Source organism: Hemibagrus wyckioides, linkage group LG26, assembly GCF_019097595.1.
Source record: "Hemibagrus wyckioides isolate EC202008001 linkage group LG26, SWU_Hwy_1.0, whole genome shotgun sequence".
NCBI classification, from domain to species: domain Eukaryota; kingdom Metazoa; phylum Chordata; class Actinopteri; order Siluriformes; family Bagridae; genus Hemibagrus; species Hemibagrus wyckioides.
In genome coordinates, this window is record NC_080735.1 from 18,350,985 (window position 1) to 18,371,416 (window position 20,432).

Genomic DNA, 20,432 nt, shown 5'->3' on the forward strand with positions numbered 1-20,432 from the left:
AGTAAGCAGGCAGTTTACCTAAAAAAATTATATGTCCAATTTCCAAAGGTAGACATAGAATATTACATGGTGTCTTTGACAAAAAAAAATTTGTTGTATTTCTAGTAACTAACATATTTTACCAAGATACGTTGTTTATTATGTTAGAGGTCATGCATTATTATATTTTTTTCTTTCTTGCTTTCTTGTGATCATAACTTAATTTTCTCATGATTTTTTTTTATCCACACAGGATGCTCAGGTGCTTGTTCAGTCTCTGGTCATTTCGAGACTGGACTACTGCAGCTCTCAACTCTCAGGTCTACCTCTGGACGCAATTCATCCACTGCAAATGATCCAAAATGCAGCCGCGTGACTAGTTTTCAACATCTAAGTTCTCCCACACCACCTCACTGCTGCTCCTCCACTGGCTTCTGGTAGCTTCATCAGATTCAAAACACTGTTTGCCTACAACGCTAAGAATGGACCATCTCCAACTGACCTCAAAGATCTTATTACTCCTCACACTGCACCCTTAGATCTACTAGCACTGCTCCACTGATCCCACCATCTCTCAGGCTAAGAGGTAGGTCTACATCTAGACTCTTCTCAGTTCTTCGCAAAGAAGAATTGGATGCCAGTAAATGCAGAGGATTCTGGGAATGAAGACAGAAAATAAACATTGATCAACCTTCCGAGAGAACAAATGAAACTACTCACAATTTAAATTGAGAAAGGACTTGGCGATAAGAATGCTGAAAGCAAGAGAAGGAATGTTGAAGTTGGCTGGATGAACAGCAGCTACAAACAAGTTGGAAAAGCAAAAGGAGGTGGAAAGCCAGAAATTGTTCCTCTGGAGTTTAAGAATGGGAGAAAGTTTTTTGTCCTGTTATGGTGAATTAGTAGGGAATGATTTCTGCTCTGTGTCACTGGCTCTGAAGAATCATTCATAGAAGATCAGCCAATTGGCAGCTTGTACAAGGCGACTCCTTAGACTGCATGTGTGATTAAACTGACACAAATCTGACTCTAAAGAGACCGGACAGAAATCTGTGTACTTCAGGGTGTAACAATCTCAGCAAAAGTCAAACCGCCGTTGTTTACGTCCATCAGCTGAAATGATGATGCACTCCAGTCTTCTGATGACCGAGCGGTTTTCCCGAGTAATGGTCTCTGACACACTCACCCGTACATGCTGATTTTGTTGAAACAGTAAAGGAAACAGTTCCATTCAAAGTCAAATGAGGAAACAGTGCCAGGCAATATTTAACTCCCAGGAGCCAACAAACAAAGACTCGTTCTTTGAAAACCCAAGAAATGTGACTGAAAGTGAAACAGTTGGAGTTGGCACTGTGGAGTTCACTGTGTAAAGGATATGATTCAAAGCTTTCTCAGACATTCTTCATTTCAATTCAGTTTTATTTGTATAGAGCTTTTAACACTGGACATCGTCTCAAAGCAGCTTTCCAGAACATAAGAATAATATTAGACTTATATTTACATTTATTTGTAGTTATCTCTAATGAAAAAGCCTGAGGCGACTGTGGCAAGGAAAAACTCCCTTAGATGGTAAGAGGAAGAAACCTTGAGAGGAACCAGACTCAAACAGGAACCTCATCTTCATCTGGGTTACACCAGAGAGTGTGATTAGGAATAATGTCCTTTATGCAGTCATATCCAGTCAGTTGGAGTTGTGTGACCAGGAGCAACCTATAAATCAGCTCAACATCCGAATTCATTATAGATTCAACACCAAATCCTCCATGCTGAATGATGGAGAAACAGCATATGTAGAGTCTCATTTTGTGTATTGATTAGGAGGTTGTTTTCCTCATGGGGTTGACATCTTCTGACTGAAGGTCCAAAATCTTCATGAAGCAGAACACAACTGGAGCTGGTACATCTCTAGATCCTGTGGGATGGGGAGAAAAAGACAAGAAAGTGGAGAGGAATTAATGGAGCTTCTGTTCATAATATCAGCAAGCACTAGATGATAATGTGCATTTGATCAGATGTACTGGTTATGGGATGTATTATGTGAATGCCTGGCTAAAGAGATACGCTATATTGCCAAAAGTTTTGGGTCATCCCCAAACTGTTCCCACAAAGTGCATGAGCATGAAGCTGAAGCATTTAGAGTTACTTTCACTGGAACTAAGTGAAAAACAACACCTGAACTCAATGATTTGGAGGGGTGTCCCAAAACTTTTGGCAATATAGTGTATGTCTTTAATCTACATTTAAACTGGGAGAGTGTGTCTGAGCTCCGAACACTGTAAGAAGCCTATTTCAAAGTTTAGGGGCTAAATACTCTACCACCTTTAGTGGACTTTGATATTCTGGGAACTACCAGAAGTCTGGAGTTTTGTGATCTCAGAGAGCGTGATGGATTGTAGAGTGTTAGAAGACTGGTTGGGTACATGCGTGCTAAAGCATACATTTAACATGTACTCGAAAATATAAAGTAGAAGCTGGCATTGGTGATGGTGAAACATTATATTTGACATGAAACATGTTGAACAACATGCTGCATCACACTTACCAAGAAACAGAGTGGGAAGCTGTTGCACGGATTTCTGCGCTTTGGTTACTTGCCAAACTTCTTTTCAAAAAGAATCACAGTCTCTTAGATCACCAGAAACCAGTCTAATTCAATTACATTAGTCCAAAGGAGGCAGATGTTTTAAGCTCCAAGAATTCCAAAGTGCTGACATGGATGAAGTCCCCAGGATATTCGCCAGTCACAGCTGCACCACAGCTGCTTTCTCCAGAAAATACTGAAGCAAATTGCACATAAATAGATAGCATAACAACCAGTCTGCATAATAAAGTGCCGGCTGATCTGTTGAGGAAACCACGGCAGCAGAAATGTCTGGACAAGATTACTGAAAATCTCCAAACAAGGGCGAGAAACGTGGCAAAATCCCTTTAGTTCTCACAATCAGTGTCCCAGTCTGAAACAATTGTATCATCTCTTGTGATTCATTATTGAGAGAGAGAGAGAGAGAGAGAGAGACCAGACAGAGCTTGGTCTTTATCTCAGATACTGCACAGAGTCTGATTTATTTCTGTCCAAGACGATTCAAGTTGTAAAAGAAATGAGTGAAACTGTGGGGATGTGGTATCTGCTGGACCCCTGAGCAAAGCCGTTAACCCTCAGTTGTGTAAAATGAGACGGAAATGTTAGTTGCTCTGGATGAGGGAGTCAGCCAAAGACCAGAAATGTAAGAAGCCTAAACTTGTTCACAACACCTGGAAATGTCAAGCAACAATGCAGAATTTAGGGCAGAGGTTTGCACTGGATTGTGAGTAATGGATATGTCATAGAAATATGTGTGTTAAAGGTGAAGTGCCTAAAGCAAACAAACAAAACCATTCTGTTAAATTATCACTGTTAATTGAAAATAATGTTTTTAATGTTCGATGCAATCAGACCCAAGTGCAGGATGAAACAGGCTTAACCTGAAATGATTAACAGGACATGAAATGAACAAAACACAAAGACATGAAAGCATCAACAAAATAATTAATTGTTTATCCATGATTAAGAACCAAAAAACGAGCGCGGCAGTAAACAATAACTTGACAAAGACAGAAAGGGAAGGTATAAACAGGGCAACATGTTAGGAATAATTGGAAACAGGTGACAATACACGTGACCGATATATCTGCCATCACCCCCTCTGGTGGTCAGTCAGGGATTGTCCCAGTAGTTTCTGACAGAAGCTGAAATAGCGGTCATTTAAAAAACTAATGTGTTATGGAATTGTATGGTTGTCATTATCAGCTCATTTGGATGGGATAGTTTTATGTTCTCCTGTCAGGTTTTTCCTCCAAAATTATGACCACCTGCCTAATATTGTGTTGGTCCCTCAAAACAGCAGTCCTGACTGTGTATTCTGACCCCTTTCTATCAGAACCAGCATTAAATTCTTTTGAGCAACAGTAGCTCGTCTGTTGGATCAGATCACACGGGCCAGCCTTCACTCCCCACGTACATCAGTGAGCCTTGACCGCCCATGACCCTGTCTCCGGTTCACCACTGTTCCTTTCTTGGACCACTTTTGATAGATACTGACCACTGCAGACCGGGAACACCCCACAAGTTTTGGAGATGCTCTGATCCAGTGGTCTAGCCATCACAATTTGGCCCTTTTGGTCAAACTCGCTCAAATCCTTACTCTTGTCCATTTTTCCTGCTTCTAACATCAACTTTGAGGACAAAATGTTCACCTGCTGCCTAATATATCCCCCCCACTAACAGGTGCCATGATGAGGAGATACTCAGTCTTATCCACTTCACCTGACAATGTTATGGCTGATATGTGTGTATACACACAACAGTTAATCTAAATAATTCATGGTTAAAGCAGATTGGGAAGGAAGAATGCGTAGGAGCCACACCCGATTCCACCGGTTTAATTCTAGCCATCCTTTTGGAATGAAAACCTGCAACAGCACCGGCCGGCCCTTTCCGGATAAGATCGGACACCTCCGATTTCTACTGTACATCCAGCATTTAATCGAAATAATCTGTTGTTGAAGCACTACATTTGCACTTGATTTTCTTCGACAGATTTATAGATTTTCGCACAGCTGTATGGATCATTCTTACAGAACTTAAAGTCAAAGAAGCCTTTATTGTCACTTCAACCATATATAGCTGGTGCAGTACACAGTGAAATGAAACAACGTTCCTCCTAGACCAAAGGTGCTACACAGAACAAAGACAAAGCACAGGTGACGCAGACAAACACAGAGCTAAACATAGAGATAAAGCTAAACTGTTCTTAAGGGGCAATCTTTTGATAGATACTGACCATTGCAGACCGGGAACACCTCCACAAGAGCTACAGTTTTGGAGATGCTCTGATCCAGTGGTCTAGCCATCACAATTTGCCTGAGTTGGTCCCTGATTACAGTAAAGGTGAATCCATGATGCTGCATTACTGCACTTTTGCTGCCATGTTCTTGTGCCGAGATCACGAGAAAATTAAGTTGTGATAACGAGTAAACAAGAAAGAAAAGAATTGTGATCATGCACAGGACTTTTGTTGTTTATAAAGCCTCAGTATATTAATAATTGGAAGCCGAGTAGGTGTGAAGCCTGTTTATGGATGGATTTTTTCTGTAGATTTGAGTTTGTTGATTGGATTTGACTCTGGTGTGATAGTTTACTGACTCTGCTCAGGCAGGTAATGAGTAGCTTATATACGTTTTGCTGTATGTCTCTCGTAAAAGCCTTCTGCTTTTCGGCTGCTATAATTGACTAACATCTGGGGCACACCGCCATGTAACATCTATCTCCTCTTTATCTACTTCAAAGCTATAAATAGCATCTGAGTTGTGAGAACCTTTGGTTTCCTGTCAGCGTGATTGATGGGGAAAAAAACACTTTAGTGCCATCTACTGTTTTATTTGCTTCTTGTACAATTGGACAAGGCTGAGGACTAAAAAAGTGACGTGTGTGTGTGTGTGAGAGAGAGAGAGGGAGAGAGAGAGAGACACTGAAAGAGAGAGAGAGAGACACTGAAAGAGAGAGAGAGAGAGAGGAAGAGACAGAGAGAGAGAGAGACTGAAAGAGAGAGAGAGAGAGAGAGAGAGAGAGAGAGAGAGAGACACTGAAAGAGAGAGAGAGAGAGAGATTGAGAGAAAGATTGTGTGTGTGTGTGTGTGTGTGTGTGTGTGTCAGTCGTGTCACGTGCCTGTGGAGCGATCAGCTGATTGGTGCATCACTTCCTGTTTAGTTCTCCCGGTGTGTCGGAGACGAGCTCGAGCGTCTCGCAGATTAACCGCAAATTCTGCGATTTCTTTTTAATAACTCTTATTCTCACATTTGGGTAAGTGTACACGATCTTTCCTCGGCGGTTTACACCGTAAAGTGTGAATTATTTCCAGTCTGTATTCGCCGAACTGTTAGCGGGAAACTTTGTCTCGAGCTCCCGAGTGTTTACTGAAGGGAGTGATTTCATTTCAACTCCTAGCCGAAGGATTACCTTCATAAATACTTCCTTTAACCCGGATCACACGATCAGGTGATCGCCATAGAAACCAAAACCGGTGTTTAGGATGAACTGTGGGACAGATTCGAAGCGTAATTCACGTGGAAAACACGCCGTGGTCTCTGTGGTAAACAGTCTCCAGGGCAGGGCGATGTGGCGCGCGGTCATATCGCGATACTTCTCTCGATACGTCTTGAATATGGTTTTCAAGATTTGTGGAACGAGTTCCAGCGAAACATGGCTAATTTAGTCTTGAATTTTAAAGACATGGGTATGGCCAAAATACAGCTCGTGACCTAGTCGTGATCTCACAGACGATACAACACGGATGTTTTAAATAATAATGGGCGAATGAAACCCTGGGCTCATCGTCTATTCCGCTGGAAGTATGATACAGGGAAGCTGTTCTTCTTCTTCTTTGGGCTTTTCCCTTCAGGGGTCTCCACAGTGAATCATCTCTCTCCACCTATCCCTATCTTCTGCATCCTCAACACTAGCTTCATATCCTCATTTATTCCATCCATATACCTCCTCTTTGGCCTTCCTCTTTGCCCCCTGCCTGGCAGCTCCATGTCCAACATTCTCCTACCAATATACTCACTCTCCCTCCTCTACACATGTCCAAACCATTAATCTGTCCTCCCTAACTTTGTCCCCCCAAACGTCCAACATGAGCCGTCCCTCCGATGAACTCGTTCCTAATCCTGTCCACTCCCAGAGAGAACCTCAACATTTTGAGTGTTCACCTCCAGTGAAGCTGTCCTGTGTAATAATAAAGTCTGTGGTCATTCATCAGGCTGGAACTACATTCCTAACTTGTTTGTTCTTTGTAGGATTTTGCATCCACAGGCTGTTCATGAACGCCTCGGAGAGCGACGAGGACTCGTGTAACGAGAGGACGGCGCTCATGAGCACAGAGAGTCCGTGTGTGCAGCCGTATGACCGGCAGCGTGACTCGCCCCGGGACGCCGACGCCACCCGGGTGAGTGTGGAGGAAAACACAACAACTGACCAGTGCTCCTGTTTCTATCAAGTCACTGTAACATAATATATATGTGTGCATGCTCTGGTCATGGATCTGTTTCTTTCTGTTTCTTTCCTTTAATTTTCGTTTCTGTAATGTAATGAGATTGGAGGTTGTGCCCTGAGAACCTGTAGAAAAATCTATTGAGTTCAAAAACACTCTATGAACTTCACTGAATTGTTTTTGTTTATTTATTTATTTATTTTTGGTTGTCTTCCAATGTTATGTTGTTAGGTGGTTGTGTTCTTAACAGCTGTTACTCAGGGTTTCAGGCTCGGTATCTCTGAAAAGAAATATTACTTGAAATACTGAAAGGTTGACGATTGCACGATGTCCCGTCGCCGTTAAGCTAAACTCCGCCCTCTTCTAAACACGCACTCATTATAATGTACGTTAATTAAGGATACACACCAATCAGGCATAACATTATGACCACTGAGAGGTGCTGTGAATAAGACTGAGTATCTCCTCATCATGGCACCTGTTAGTGGGTGGGATATATTAGGCAGCAAGTCAACATTTTGTCCTCAAAGTTGATGTTAGAAGCAGGAAAAATGGACAAGCGTAAGGATTTGAGCTTTGAGTTTGACGAAGGGACAAATTGTGATGGCTAGACCACTGGATCAGAGCATCTCCAAAACTGCAGCTCTTGTGGGGTGTTCCCAGTCTGCAGTGGTCAGTGTCTATCAAAAGTGGTCCAAGGAAGGAACAGTGATGAAACGGTGACAGGGTCATGGGTGGTCGAGGCTCACTGATGCACGTGGGGAGAGAAGGCTGGACCGTGTGATCCGATCCAACAGACGAGCTACTGTTGCTCAAACTGCTGAAGAAGTTAATGCTGGTTCTGATAGAAAGGGGTCGGAATACACAGTGCAGGACGGGTCAGGGCTGTTCTGGCAGCGAAAGGGGGACTAATTAGGTAGGTGGTCATAATGTTATGGCTGATCGATGTATAACTGTATTGGACTACATTGTATGTGTGTGTATGTAATAAGCCTGTGTGTGTGTGAGTGATGATGATGATGGTCTGCACCGTGTTCCTCTCAGCGTCGGCTCGTCAGCTCGGACTCGACAGACTCGACACGGGGTTCCCGCGATGCCGCCCAGGATGCCGAGGACGAGGAACTGACACTGAAGTACGGCGCGAAACACGTCATCATGCTCTTCATCCCCGTCACGCTCTGCATGGTGGTCGTCGTGGCGACCATCAAATCCGTCAGCTTCTACACGGAGAAAAACGGCCAGCGCCTGTACGTATAACATCGTGTGGTATCGTAAAACGTTAAACCTCGACTTGTTTCTGGATTCGTTTCCTTTATGTTGTTGTTTATTTTTTTGTCTTGAAAGCTTTTACACGCCTTTCCCGGAGGACCCAAACACCGTGGGCGAGAGGCTGCTGTCATCCTTCCTCAACACCATCGTGATGATCAGCGTGATCGTGGTCATGACCATCTTCCTGGTGCTGCTCTACAAGTATCGCTGCTACAAGGTGAAGCTCCTCCTCTTCCTCCTCTCTCTCTGTCTCTGTCTCTCTCTCTCTCTCATACGTACAGTACTGTCTCAATAGCTGTAATCTAACTCTGTGTGTGTGTGTGTTGTTGACAGTTTATCCATGGCTGGTTGATGCTGTCCTCTCTGATGCTGCTCTTCTGGTTCAGTTACATGTATCTGGAGTAAGTCTCATCATTTTCCTCAGGCACTCTACAGAAACGAAATAGAGCTGTGTGTGTGTGTGAGAGAGATGATGCCTCATTCATGACTCTGAAAGAGGCATCATCTGTACTGCCGCAGAGCTGTTCTGTGTGCGATTGGGAACAAAGACATAATTACTACACAGTATTTTTCAGTATTGACTCATACATCAGCTAGAATGTTCCAGATATCAGAAATACATCCAGAGAAGCAGATGATCTGTGGATGATCTGAGATCGGATTCCTCCATAGATTCCTCAAATGAAATCATCTGATTGTGTCAGAGCTCAGGGTCAGGGTTTAGAGCTCAGCCTCTTGGGGTTAAAGGTGCAGTGTGTAATGTTCAAAACCGTTTCTAGACCTGTACCAATCATTGTACCAAAATCTCTTAATTATTTGTGCATATTAACTTTTTCTGGCCTGTAAATGAGCTCCGCCCACTTGTTGAAACATTACAGACTGCCCCTTTAAAGTGTTGTATCTCTGCTAGAGTCATTTCCTGAAACTAATCCGAGAGCAGTGTCTTTATCAGAGACTCTTACTGAACCTATATTAACCCTTTAATCAGGTTGGTGACTAATCACGTGGTCTGTAGGACTCGTAGGATCAGCTGCTACACGCTCTGATCGTAGCTTTTCCCTCCGTCCACAGGGAGGTGTTCAGGACGTACAATGTGGCCATGGACTACCCGACGGTGGCCATGATTATCTGGAACTTCGGGGCGGTGGGGATGGTCTGTATCCACTGGAAAGGTCCCCTGCAGCTGCAGCAGGCTTACCTCATCATGGTCAGCGCCCTCATGGCCCTCATCTTCATCAAATACCTGCCAGAGTGGTCAGCATGGGTCATCCTGGCCGGGATCTCCATCTACGGTGAGTTTCTGTGCCGCACAAACACGATGAGAACGGGATCGTTTCCTGTTCATTAACCTGAAGGGAAAAAATGAAAGGATTCACTTACACCACGGTGCTGCTGGATTCTGGATGCTGATTGGTCCGAAGGTGTTGATTAGTTCTCTGTGTCAGCAGCTCTCAAGCACAGAAACACATCACGGTTTTATGTTCATGCGCTCATTTTAATATTATAGTGTCTGGATGGGTGGATGGATGGATAGACAGACAGATAGATAAAGGAAGTGGGGGGCAGAGAGAGAGAGAGAGAGAGAGAGACTGAGAAAGGGAGTGATAGATAGATAGTCTGTAAGTTTGTAATGAAATCTGTATAATGAGTATAATGTTATCAGCTGTTCGAGTCGGGGTTTCTCAACATCTGGGAAAAGAAGAAGTTTCTAATAATGATCTCATGAGTTATTTGATGAAATATTAATTGAAATACTGAAAGGCTGATGATCGCGTGATGTTCTGTCGCCTCAAGCCGAACTCCGCCCTCGTCTTTAAAAGTCCTGATGTTATTTTATTCCTTTATTCTATTATTTTATTCTCTAAAATCTGTCCCGTTGTCATGCTGCAGATCTGGTAGCTGTACTGAGCCCTAAAGGTCCTCTGAGGATGCTGGTGGAGACGGCGCAGGAGAGGAACGAGCCCATCTTCCCTGCTCTCATCTACTCGTGTGAGTGTCACACCACACGTCCAGCTCACAGCCCTGACCATCGACCCACGCCGTTTCAGAGACCGGGGCCGGGTTGCCTCCATATTTAACATCCAAACTGTGATGTCATCAGACGCTTATGAATACGGGGTTTCACAATCAGGATACTTCTAGTGTTCTGGCTTACGTGTGTGTGTGTGTGTGTGTGTGTGTGTGAGAAATGAATGTATTTCAGCTCCAGACATGTGACTAGTCCAAACCAATACAGTTTCTACTGGAAGCACTGGTTCATTTCCTTATTACAAAAATCTACGAAACCATTTAAACACACATCATCTCCTCTCTCTCTGTCCTCAGCTGCCATGGTGTGGATGGTGGGGATGGCCAATCCGTCTCCAGCTCCTAACACAGGTCAGTGTGTGTGTGTTACCAGCTGGAGTGGGTTCTTGTTATTACATTGTTATAACTGTCTTTGACTTGCTATAGACACTTAATAGTGTCCCCCACAGATACTATAGCTTATTGTTTTTAACTTTTTATGCTGTTTTGTAGATTGGAGGTGAATTAAGCCAGAAGTGGTGGAATTTTGTTGACTTTAGAAACGTCTGATTCACATCTGATCCATTTGTGTTTAATTTGACATCGTATATTGAAATAATGCAATAATAATAATGATAATTATAATAATAAATAAAATAATAATAAAATAATAATAATGGTAATAATGTGAAATTATAATAAGTTTTTAAGTAAATAAATAAAAAATAGTGAATAAATAAATAAATATTGAATAAATAAATAGTAAATAAATAAGTTGGAAAAAATTTTGATATACAAGATGGATAAGGTAAATGGCTATATTAAGTTATTAATTAGTTATTAAGTTCAAACAATGAGATTTTATGCAGATATAATAGCAATAAATAAAAACAAAAAATTAATTATTGTTATAAATTAGTAATAAAATATGTTAAAATTGTAAGAAGTAAAAATGTGATTTTACTTTACAATAACAAGTAATAACGGAGTTATTGGGTAGAAATAAGATCTGAAATTTACAATATGAGAATTATTGAAATATTGAAATGATGAAATATATTAATGTAATGTTCTTTAAAAATGTCTCCCTGACGACGATAAAGCTCTCGCACATCCTGTTCCAGCGTTCGTTCTTCCTGTCTCGAGCTTCACACAGCCACAGCTCTTTGTTTAATCTGTTTAATACGTTCCTCAGATGAGGAAGCGCTTCATAATGACCACGGGGTTTTGGAAAGCGAAGGGGCGGAGCCTGAGGGTCAGACGTTACAGGGGGAGAGCAGGAGCCAGTCTGTGGAGGAGGAGCTGGAGGAAGACAGTAAGTAGTTGCTGCTGTTGGAGTGTTTTTGGGGATGTAAGTAATATACAGAATATTAGTCTTAAGTGTGTGTGTGTGTGTGTGTGTATAGGGGGAGTGAAGCTAGGATTAGGAGACTTCATCTTCTACAGCGTTCTGGTGGGGAAAGCAGCAGCCACGGGCGGAGACTGGAACACCACACTCGCCTGCTTCATAGCCATCCTCATCGTGAGTAACACCTAACACACACACACACACACACACACAGAGTGTGTGGTTGCTTCACCTGTCCTTGAACGTGTCGCTCGTCTCTGCAGGGTCTGTGCCTGACCCTCCTGCTGCTGGCCATCTTCAAGAAAGCTCTCCCGGCTCTGCCCATCTCCATCACCTTCGGCCTGGTCTTCTACTTCTCCACCGGCAACCTGGTGCAGCCGTTCATGGACAGCCTGGCAGCTCATCAGTACTACATCTGAGACCCTCCTCCACCTCCACTGCCAAGCCATAACGACTCAACCAGCGCCCATGAATGTGAGAATAACGACAAAGCCTTTTACTTACCCTGCTACATGAGAACGCCGGAGGCAGGACGTTGCTGGTGATCGCCGTCTCCGGTCAAAAAAATCAAAGATAAAAAAGTCCTGATCTGGGATCAGATCTCGTCGGTCATATTCGGATGGATAACTCGGATACGAGAAGCTACAGCTGACCCTAGATCAGACGATGTCGGGTCAAACGTCTCGGCTCAGAGCGTTCTCTCTGGGATTCACAGAAAGGGTTTTTTTCTACGCTTTCTTTTAAAGAATTTAGTCTTGTATCGCATTCAGATTCTAAGAAAAAAAAAAACGTTTAGTGTTCCCAAACATTGAGGAAAACAAATAGATACAAACCAATGCCTTCATCAGAAAAATACACTATTCACCAAGAAGGAAAGATTTGGTAAAAAAATAAAAACCTGCGCTAGCGTTAGGGCCCAGGTTCTGCAAAGAAACTTTACAGGAAAAATTAAATGTACGAGTGTAATGGATGTCGGGGGTTTTTGTTTCGTTTTGTTTTGTACCGCAGCTACGCGGCTAGCTTAGCCACGAACTGACGAAGTGTAAAGCCACACCTTTAGCATCATGCTGTCGTTTATGAGACATCAGCATCGGATTAAAGGACGAAAAATAAAAAATCAACACTCCGTAGGAGTGTATTTAATCAATAATTACTAGGATTTGCTATTTTAAAAAAAAAATAGACGAACACATAACCTAAATCTAAATACTATTATTATAATTATTAAGCTAGATTAAGCTCAACCGTATTACATATATCGATTGAGACGTCGTGAAATAAATCATTAATTACACGTCCTCTACATATCACCATTACACAGAGACTGATATAACGAATTCTAATGATTTATAACGAATTATAATGAATTATAACGATTTATCAGACTGGAGTTAACGCAAAGACTTTCACTTTTACTTCTGAGGGACGAAGCTAATATGGCTAATGAGTAACGGCGGTTACGGCTCGTTAGCCACATTAGCTTCGTCCCTCAGAAGTAAAAGTGGAAGCAGCGAACCTGAGGCGCCGAACGTGTCTCGGCTAAGCCATCATTTTATTTCCAGACTTTATTTTGAGAGGTTTCGTGGAATCCTGAAGTGTTTACTTCTTTAAATACGCGGAGTTGTGTTTCTGTTCATTTCAGCTTTTTACACCGTACCGACGTCTCAACGCCTCGGGATCTCAAAATTCTTTTTGGCTTATTTCTCTTATTTTAATCGATTTGTGAGCAGGAATAAAATCCCCTGATTTATCCTCATCATGAATCATTTACTGCACCGTGACTAGACTTTGTTTTTTTTGTTTTTTTGATTAAACGAATAATTTTATGTTACACGTTGACGCTGAGACTTTATTTCTTGATGGATATCTTGACATCACAGCTCACAGGATTAAAAACTGACGCTCACAATCTCCGAGTTGAGGTCTGAAAAATGTTACAGCTATTAATAAGAGAGGATTTATTTCCTTGTCCTGCACGCTTCGTCGTGGAAAATAAATCCACGATGATGAAGCCGAGTTACCGCCGTCTGGAGTAGATCATTTCCCAATGACGGCGTTTTATTTCTCTTATACCGCAACAGTTAATTAAGATTGTATGTAAACTCTAAAGACGGCACATTTTACTTTTTTTTTTTTGTCTGTAGTGATGTTGAATGGTGTATAACGTCCACGAAACGTTTTCACTTACCTTATAGCAGCTACAAACAGCCAGACCAAACTGTACTATACAGCCAGACACTGTAGACTCCTTCCATCAATGTTAAATGAACCTTTCTCCTTCATATCAACATTTTTTAACTCGTTTATGTGCGATACATCAATACTATAGAAACGAAAACGCTTTACAACAAGCGCCTTGATATAAACCCTCTGACCAATCAGAAGTGAGAACTGAGCAGCACCGCGATATAAACCGTAAATAAATCATAAAACATAAATCGCTCTCAAAATGGCGTCCATGGATACTTTTATTTTGTTATGGTGACGATAATTACAATCCACCTCAACAAAGTGAGTATGCGCTGTATTGCCAAAAGTTTTGGGACGTCTGCCTTTCCATGCACATGAATGTAATATGGAGATGTCCCACCCCTTTGCAGCTGTAAGAGCTTCAACTCTTCTGGGAAGGCTTTCCACAAGGTTTAGGAGTGTGTTTATGGGAATTTTTGATCGTTCCTCTAGAAGCACGGTCATTTGTGAGGTCAGGCACTGATGTTGGATGAGAAGGTCTGGCTCTCAGTCTCCACTCTAATTCATCCCAAAGGTGTTCTATGGGGTTGAGGTCAGGACTGTGCAGGACAGTCAAGTTCCTCCACACCAAACTCACTCATCCATGTATTTATGGACCTTGCTTTGGTCACTGGTGTGTGGTCATGTGGAACAGGAAGGGGTCATCCCCAAACTGTTCCCACAAAGAGCATGAAATTGTCCAAAATGTCTTGGTATGAAGCTGAAGCATTAAGAGTTCCTTTCACTGGAACTAAGGGGCCGAGCCCAACCCCTGAACTCAATGATCTGGAGGGATGTCCCAAAACTTTTGGCAATATCGTGTATTTAGGCATCCAAGCACCAAAGCCAACTCAAATTTGTTTTATCAGCAGGACTTTCAGGACTAGAAGGTTCCACATCTCCAAAGAAAAAAATGAAATAAATCCATTTGCGGTGGAATTTGTTACACTTAAAACTACAAAACATGTGAGAGTCACTGGTCTAAACTACTTCAGAGAGAAACTGTACCCTGTAAGACTTCCTCCAAGTCGTAATTCTCCATTTTTTCTGGGAAATAAAATTCCTTGAGGAACCTGGGTTCTAGCATTTGCCTTAAGTGCAGTGTATTGCACTTTTGAATAGAATATTTACTCAAATTGAAAAATGTTTTGACCAATCATAAATGAGCATTTATTTTCTTTCTTTTCTGTAAAATGTTAAGCTTTTCTTTTTTTTTCCCTGCAGTAATTTACTGCCTGGAATAAATCAGGAAGTGTTTTAGATATATAAGCAGGATGAATGAGTACATAGGATAAACGTGACTGGAACGATGAAGGCAGTGCTTGAAGACTGCTCTTTATAAACTGAAGAATATTCACCTATTTTTTAGACTTCCTGTGTGAGACCTGTGCTTTTTTTGTACGTTTACGTCTAACCCCTAGGTTTCCTCAACGGCTTTTGTCTGTCACGTGGAACTGATGTGGTGTGAGAATAAAGTGTAAAGAACTCAACAGACTGGACAATAAATTATTAAACCAACACATGGAGCTTGGTGTCGTATTTCTGCTGTAACATTTTTAATCAATTGTGGAGAAAGAAGAAAGAAAAGAAAACAAAATAAAACTTAACAGTCGGAAAAACGTTTGAAGAAGTGACGTGGTTGCGTTTCGATCTGCGGCTTCATCCGTCTTAACTCCGGTCCTCGAACTGCGACTTGTTCTTCAGGAGGAATGTCGCTAAAAACTCGATGGGATTTGGAGGCCTGGGGAAAGAAAACCCGAAGAGAAAAGCCATTGTTAATGCGGAAAGGAGAAGAGAAAAGAATCTCGCACGTTTCATGAAAATGTGTCTGAACGTAGCATTTCACATCCTGCTCTATTATCTATGGCATCATATCCATCACACAACAACGGTTCTAAACACACACCCACTGTAGCCTGGGATTCTTCAACTCATGAGCGCATGAACAAGCACATCGACGCGACTCGATATTCTTTTAGAACACGAACCAGCCATAGTGTTAGAGACGGTTCTGCGCTCGATGAAGCTCTCCAGATCAAATACTCCAGCTGACATTACAGCTGCTGCTTATAGGAGTGGAGAGAGTAAGGGTTTGTTTTCCAATTCAAATCACTTAGAAGTGTGTAGAACCTGACTGAGTTATGCCTGCAGATTTTCACCTCCAACCAATCACTCATCACCATTGTTCCAGATGACCAATCCCTGATCACCGTCACCCCTAGCAACCAATCCCTGGTCACCGTTGCCCCTCACAACCAACCCCTGGTCACCATCAGCCCTTGCGACCAATCACTAATCACTATTGCCCCTAGCAACCAATTCCTGATCACCGTTGTTTCCTGACTCCTCCTTACGGCAGCTTCTTTTTCTCTGCATTCTTGATAGCAGTAACAGAATTTTGTAAACACACACAGTTTGTTGTGCTCTGAATCTCGAAGGCTTCTAGCATTCATTAGTTACTTTCCCCTGGAAAAATAAATAAAGAAGAGCTGGAAACACTGCTGATGAGTTAAGCGGAGACTCTGCGATGCAGTGAAACGCACCGTTCCTTGGCGAGCACCGAGAGGCCCTGGAGCAGGATGGGCACCACCGTCTGATCCAGATACGCTCGTGTGGGGAGAGTCTGTAGCGTCTGCAGATCCACCTTCTGTTTGGGAACTTTGTCAGCGTTGGCCTTCTCGCTCTCCACTATTCTCTACACACACACAGAGAGAGAGAGAGACATCATATCCAGACTCTACATGGAGTCAGCACACCGCTGTGACAGTCTCAGTATCCGATACCTGGATGTTTTCCGTCAGCCCGTACTCCGCATGGGGATTTTCTGCAACCTGAAACAGAAACGGTGATGGGGTGAGTGCAAAAAAGTTTGGACACCCTTCAATTGCTTTATGTTATAGGAGTGTCAGAGTAACTCACAGGAGTGTGTCCCTCCATGCTCTGATCCGCATCTGTGTGGTCTGAGGGTATGCGAATAAACACAGAAAATAACTTGGCTGAATTTAAATAAAAAACATTTTCACAGTGCAATAACATCAACTCTAATCTGACTAGTCCTGATTTCTGCAAATGCTAACCAGCTACCGCTCAATGGCGGGATTCAATGGGCTACATTAGCACAGTTAGCTAACTAGCTTCCTTGAACGTTAGCAAGCTAGCTATACATTTAAAAAGCGATCATATAAATCCTTAAATAATAACACCAACAATATTCGTCAGTAAATCCGAAATAAGCGAAATAACTAGCATTTAATATGTGTATAAACCTTGGAGATGACACACTAAGACTCACCGTCTGCCATGTTTGTTGTTGGTTTCTACGCGAGGAATCAACGCGAGACTTTACGCATTCTTCGTAGCTTTCGCTCTCGGGTTACGGGCTACGGCGTGTATCATCTCGCGAGATCTGCCAAAGCAACCCGTTCGTTTCGGCGGCAACACGGACCTCTCGCGAGACCAGACACGACACTGAGGTCACCTTCTAGACATGGCCGACAATCCTTGCCAACTTTTTATTTCCACGTTTTCAGGACGCACGTTTCCGATTGGCCAGACAGAAAATAGCGTCACGTACGGAAGCCGAAAGTGGACATGTTACGTGCCTATGCACCAGCCTAAAAAAAAAAAAAAAAAAAAAAAAATCGCAGTAGTAAAAAAAGAGGCGCTGGCGATTGAATAACTAACAATCTCACGAGATTAACAGATATTAAGGACGGGAGATTAAACGCATCCCATAGTTATTAAACTAAACTGTAATCCGATAAAAAAACAACACACACGCGCGAAAGAAGAGAAAAAAGAGGAATCGGCGTGTTGACAAATCCGCGACATCAGGTAAAAGCGCCTTTGGCGGCACTTTCAACATGTTAGCTAGCTAACCTAGCCGATTTAGCCGCGGCTAGCTAGCTCTCTTCTTCAAATTGGATTTTCAGGCAATCAACGAATGCAATGTTTTTTCTGTGTCTTTTGTCGTTTATATGTTTTATAGTTATGTCACTAACTTGGCGTCGCATATTGGCTGGTTTTTTGACACATTACCCCTACGTAGGTCTCATATCCAGCTAACAAGGTTAGCCTAATAGCTAAACAGCGTCAATTGGGGCCCCCTTCGGCGTCGTGTTTTCTTTCGCACCCGTATTCCCAGAAACCCCGCCTCCAGCCCGAGGAACGCGGGAGGACGATTGGACGAATTGAACGCCAATCATGAAGCGCTAGCCAATCCACGAAGAGGATACGGCTTTATCGGAATACGGATGGGGGAAAAAAAAATAAAACGTCCATTTTTTTCCGGCCTTGCCAGATTCAAAGCCGGGCAGTCAGTGTCGTGATTTGCATACATTCAAATAAGCTGTGTGGCGATGTAAACACACTTAGGTCATTTCAACAAGCCGATACTTTATAACGCGCATTTAGGCAGATAAAAAAGGATAAATACCTGTTGCTTTGAATTAATGAGCGGAATAAATAGCTGGATGTTGATGCTCACGAGACACACAGCACGAGACATTGTTTAGTTTAGTTTAGTAGGCTAAGATTATAAACTAATACGACTAATGATAGTCGAACCATCGTAAAAAAAAAAATAAACGACTGATTTATGGTTAAAATCTAAAACGCGAAATGCGAATTCGATACATGTTTACTAAAAAAAAATATTTTTAAAACGAATTATGGTTTAATGATAAAGACTATAAACAGAGTGCGAATGAGAGAGGGGGGTGTCCAACTAATTAACACATTAAACACCAAAAGAAAGTATAGTCAACGGTTTGGGCAGTTCTTAAACCTTTATGTATGAGAAATAATTAAAAAATGAAACAACAATATTTTTCTGTAGCTTGCTTAGAGAAAACGCACCAGACTGACCCCTTCAAACCCCCCTAAAATGGACCGAACCATTTTTCTGTAATGTTTTTTCATATCACACACATTTTAGTTATTAATAAACCGCATTATTGTACGTTTTTTTAAATTCGTTTTTGTCATAATTCAGCTCATAAGATGTAAGACTACTGCTTTACTCTTGAACTTGACCTCTAGTACTTTTATATATCCGAGAAAAAAACCGCGTGAAAGCGACAAACAGACCCCACAAACATCCCATGGGACGTGTTCCAATTCACGCGAGTGTTCACTAGGTAGTGCACATCTTAGGTAGGGTCACTCGTGTTTGACCAGCCTAGTGGACAGATATCCGTGACACTCCAGAAAATCCCACAATGCACTGCAGTAGATTAGTGCCCAAATGATGCAGCATGATTCGCTTTATACCTTATGCACTTTCTAGGGAGTAGGGACAGAGGGTCGATTTAGGACACGGGGTGCCTATAGTGATATAATTCGCACTCTGTTTATCCTGTAGGTCCTCTAATATTAATCTAACTATTAAACTAATTATTAACAATCCTGACCTTTCCACCTGCTTCCATTGTGTCCCGTCACAAGAAACCGGTTCTGATTTAAGTCATTGCGATATGTTTTTTTTTTTTCTTCTTCTTCTTCTTTTTCTTTTCTTTTTCTTTCCTTCTTTTGTTCCTTTCACCACACCATTTGCACTCAGTCCATTAAGTCTGGAGCATCAGTAGCTGGAGCTGTCAGTGTGTGTGTGTGTGTGTGCCAGGTTTATCTGGAGTGTGTGTGTGTGTGTTGCATCGCTGATCATTTCGAGTAGAGTTCTCTGTCTAGCGCACTCATTCGTCCTCTGTGTGTGTTTTCCGTGTTTCTGTTTTATTTGCGTGCGTGCATGTGCGTCCTCGTCTCTGTGTGTGTGTGGGGGTGTGTGTGTGTGGGGTGGATGTGTGTGTGAGGGCAGGATGGAGTGGCAGCCGGACGAGCAGAGCCTCCAGCAGGTTCTCCTGCTGCTGAAGGACTCACAGTCTCCAGACACGGCCACGCAGAGAGCGGTGCAGGAGGTATCCTTTCTCACACACAAAGGTGGGGGGGGGTGTGTGGAATTAACCAGTGCATTGTTTTTGTACTTCATGTTGGACGTCACTGGACTTGATCCGCTACTGAATAATCAATCTTTCACGAGTCGTACACTCTCATTCTTAAACACTTAAACTTTCTTTTTGTGATAAGAAGTTGAACGGAAGTGAAAGACTGAACAGGTTACAGCCTGCTGTGTCGCCTTAGTGATGGTGGTGGTGGTTGTCAGCGTGCCCTCGTAATTCTGACCTCATATACATCACTGCACAGTGAAATTCTTTCTTTACAAGGGGAAGGGTCAGCCATGATGCAGTGCCCCTGGAGTGGGGTGGGGGGTTTAAGGGCCTTACATCTAATTGCTGTGAAGAGTCTCCAGCAAACCTCAGCCAGTTCTGCCAAGTATCTGGTGGCTCCACCAGGGGCGAGGCGAGGCCCACACTGCAGCTCCGTGACCCCTGTGAGTGACCTCCGTGTTAGATCAGAGCCGACACTGAGAGTGGAGTTGCTCCGTGTCCTCCACGCCGTGACTAGACACCAGTCCTGTAACACGACTGAGGAAATCTGTCAATCCTTTCAGACCACATTTCCAGACTCATTCAGGTGGGCTCAGGGGGCGGGGCTTATTCTTCACAGTGTTGGGGGC

The 20,432-nt window shown here is 42.7% G+C and overlaps 3 protein-coding genes across 7 annotated transcripts in view; 2 read left to right on the forward strand and 1 right to left on the reverse strand.

Moving 5' to 3' along the window:
* Nucleotides 1-5,662: 5,662 nt before the first annotated feature.
* On the forward strand, nt 5,663-13,463 carry psen2 (presenilin 2). 2 transcript variants are annotated; one of them, XM_058380554.1, is made up of 11 exons: nt 5,663-5,819; nt 6,815-6,963; nt 8,053-8,255; nt 8,353-8,494; nt 8,611-8,678; nt 9,349-9,569; nt 10,168-10,266; nt 10,603-10,656; nt 11,480-11,599; nt 11,691-11,806; nt 11,896-13,463. In XM_058380554.1, the coding sequence occupies exons 2-11, from the start codon at nt 6,838-6,840 to the stop codon at nt 12,049-12,051; spliced, it is 1,305 nt and encodes a 434-aa protein (XP_058236537.1). In that variant the 5' UTR covers nt 5,663-5,819; nt 6,815-6,837; the 3' UTR covers nt 12,052-13,463. The 2 variants fall into 2 exon arrangements, with proteins under 2 accessions (XP_058236537.1, XP_058236538.1); XM_058380555.1 differs by lacking the exons at nt 5,663-5,819; nt 6,815-6,963 and adding an exon at nt 7,003-7,924.
* A 1,926-nt stretch (nt 13,464-15,389) lies between these two features.
* On the reverse strand, nt 15,390-17,250 carry dpy30 (dpy-30 histone methyltransferase complex regulatory subunit). Its single transcript, XM_058380557.1, has 5 exons — nt 17,154-17,250; nt 16,781-16,821; nt 16,645-16,692; nt 16,405-16,556; nt 15,390-15,602 (listed from the first exon to the last, which is right to left on the reverse strand). Exons 1-5 carry the CDS (start codon nt 17,161-17,163, stop codon nt 15,530-15,532), a joined length of 324 nt encoding a protein of 107 aa, XP_058236540.1. The 5' UTR covers nt 17,164-17,250; the 3' UTR covers nt 15,390-15,529.
* A 229-nt stretch (nt 17,251-17,479) lies between these two features.
* tnpo2b (transportin 2b) overlaps nt 17,480-20,432 on the forward strand; it is a 17,190-nt gene continuing 14,237 nt past the window's right edge. Inside the window, exons 1-2 of one of the 4 annotated variants that reach the window (XM_058380551.1) lie at nt 17,480-17,695; nt 17,850-19,773. In XM_058380551.1, the coding sequence (XP_058236534.1) occupies nt 19,675-19,773 (99 nt within the window). In that variant the 5' untranslated portion in view covers nt 17,480-17,695; nt 17,850-19,674. The other 3 variants (XM_058380550.1, XM_058380553.1, XM_058380552.1) reach the window with 3 other exon arrangements.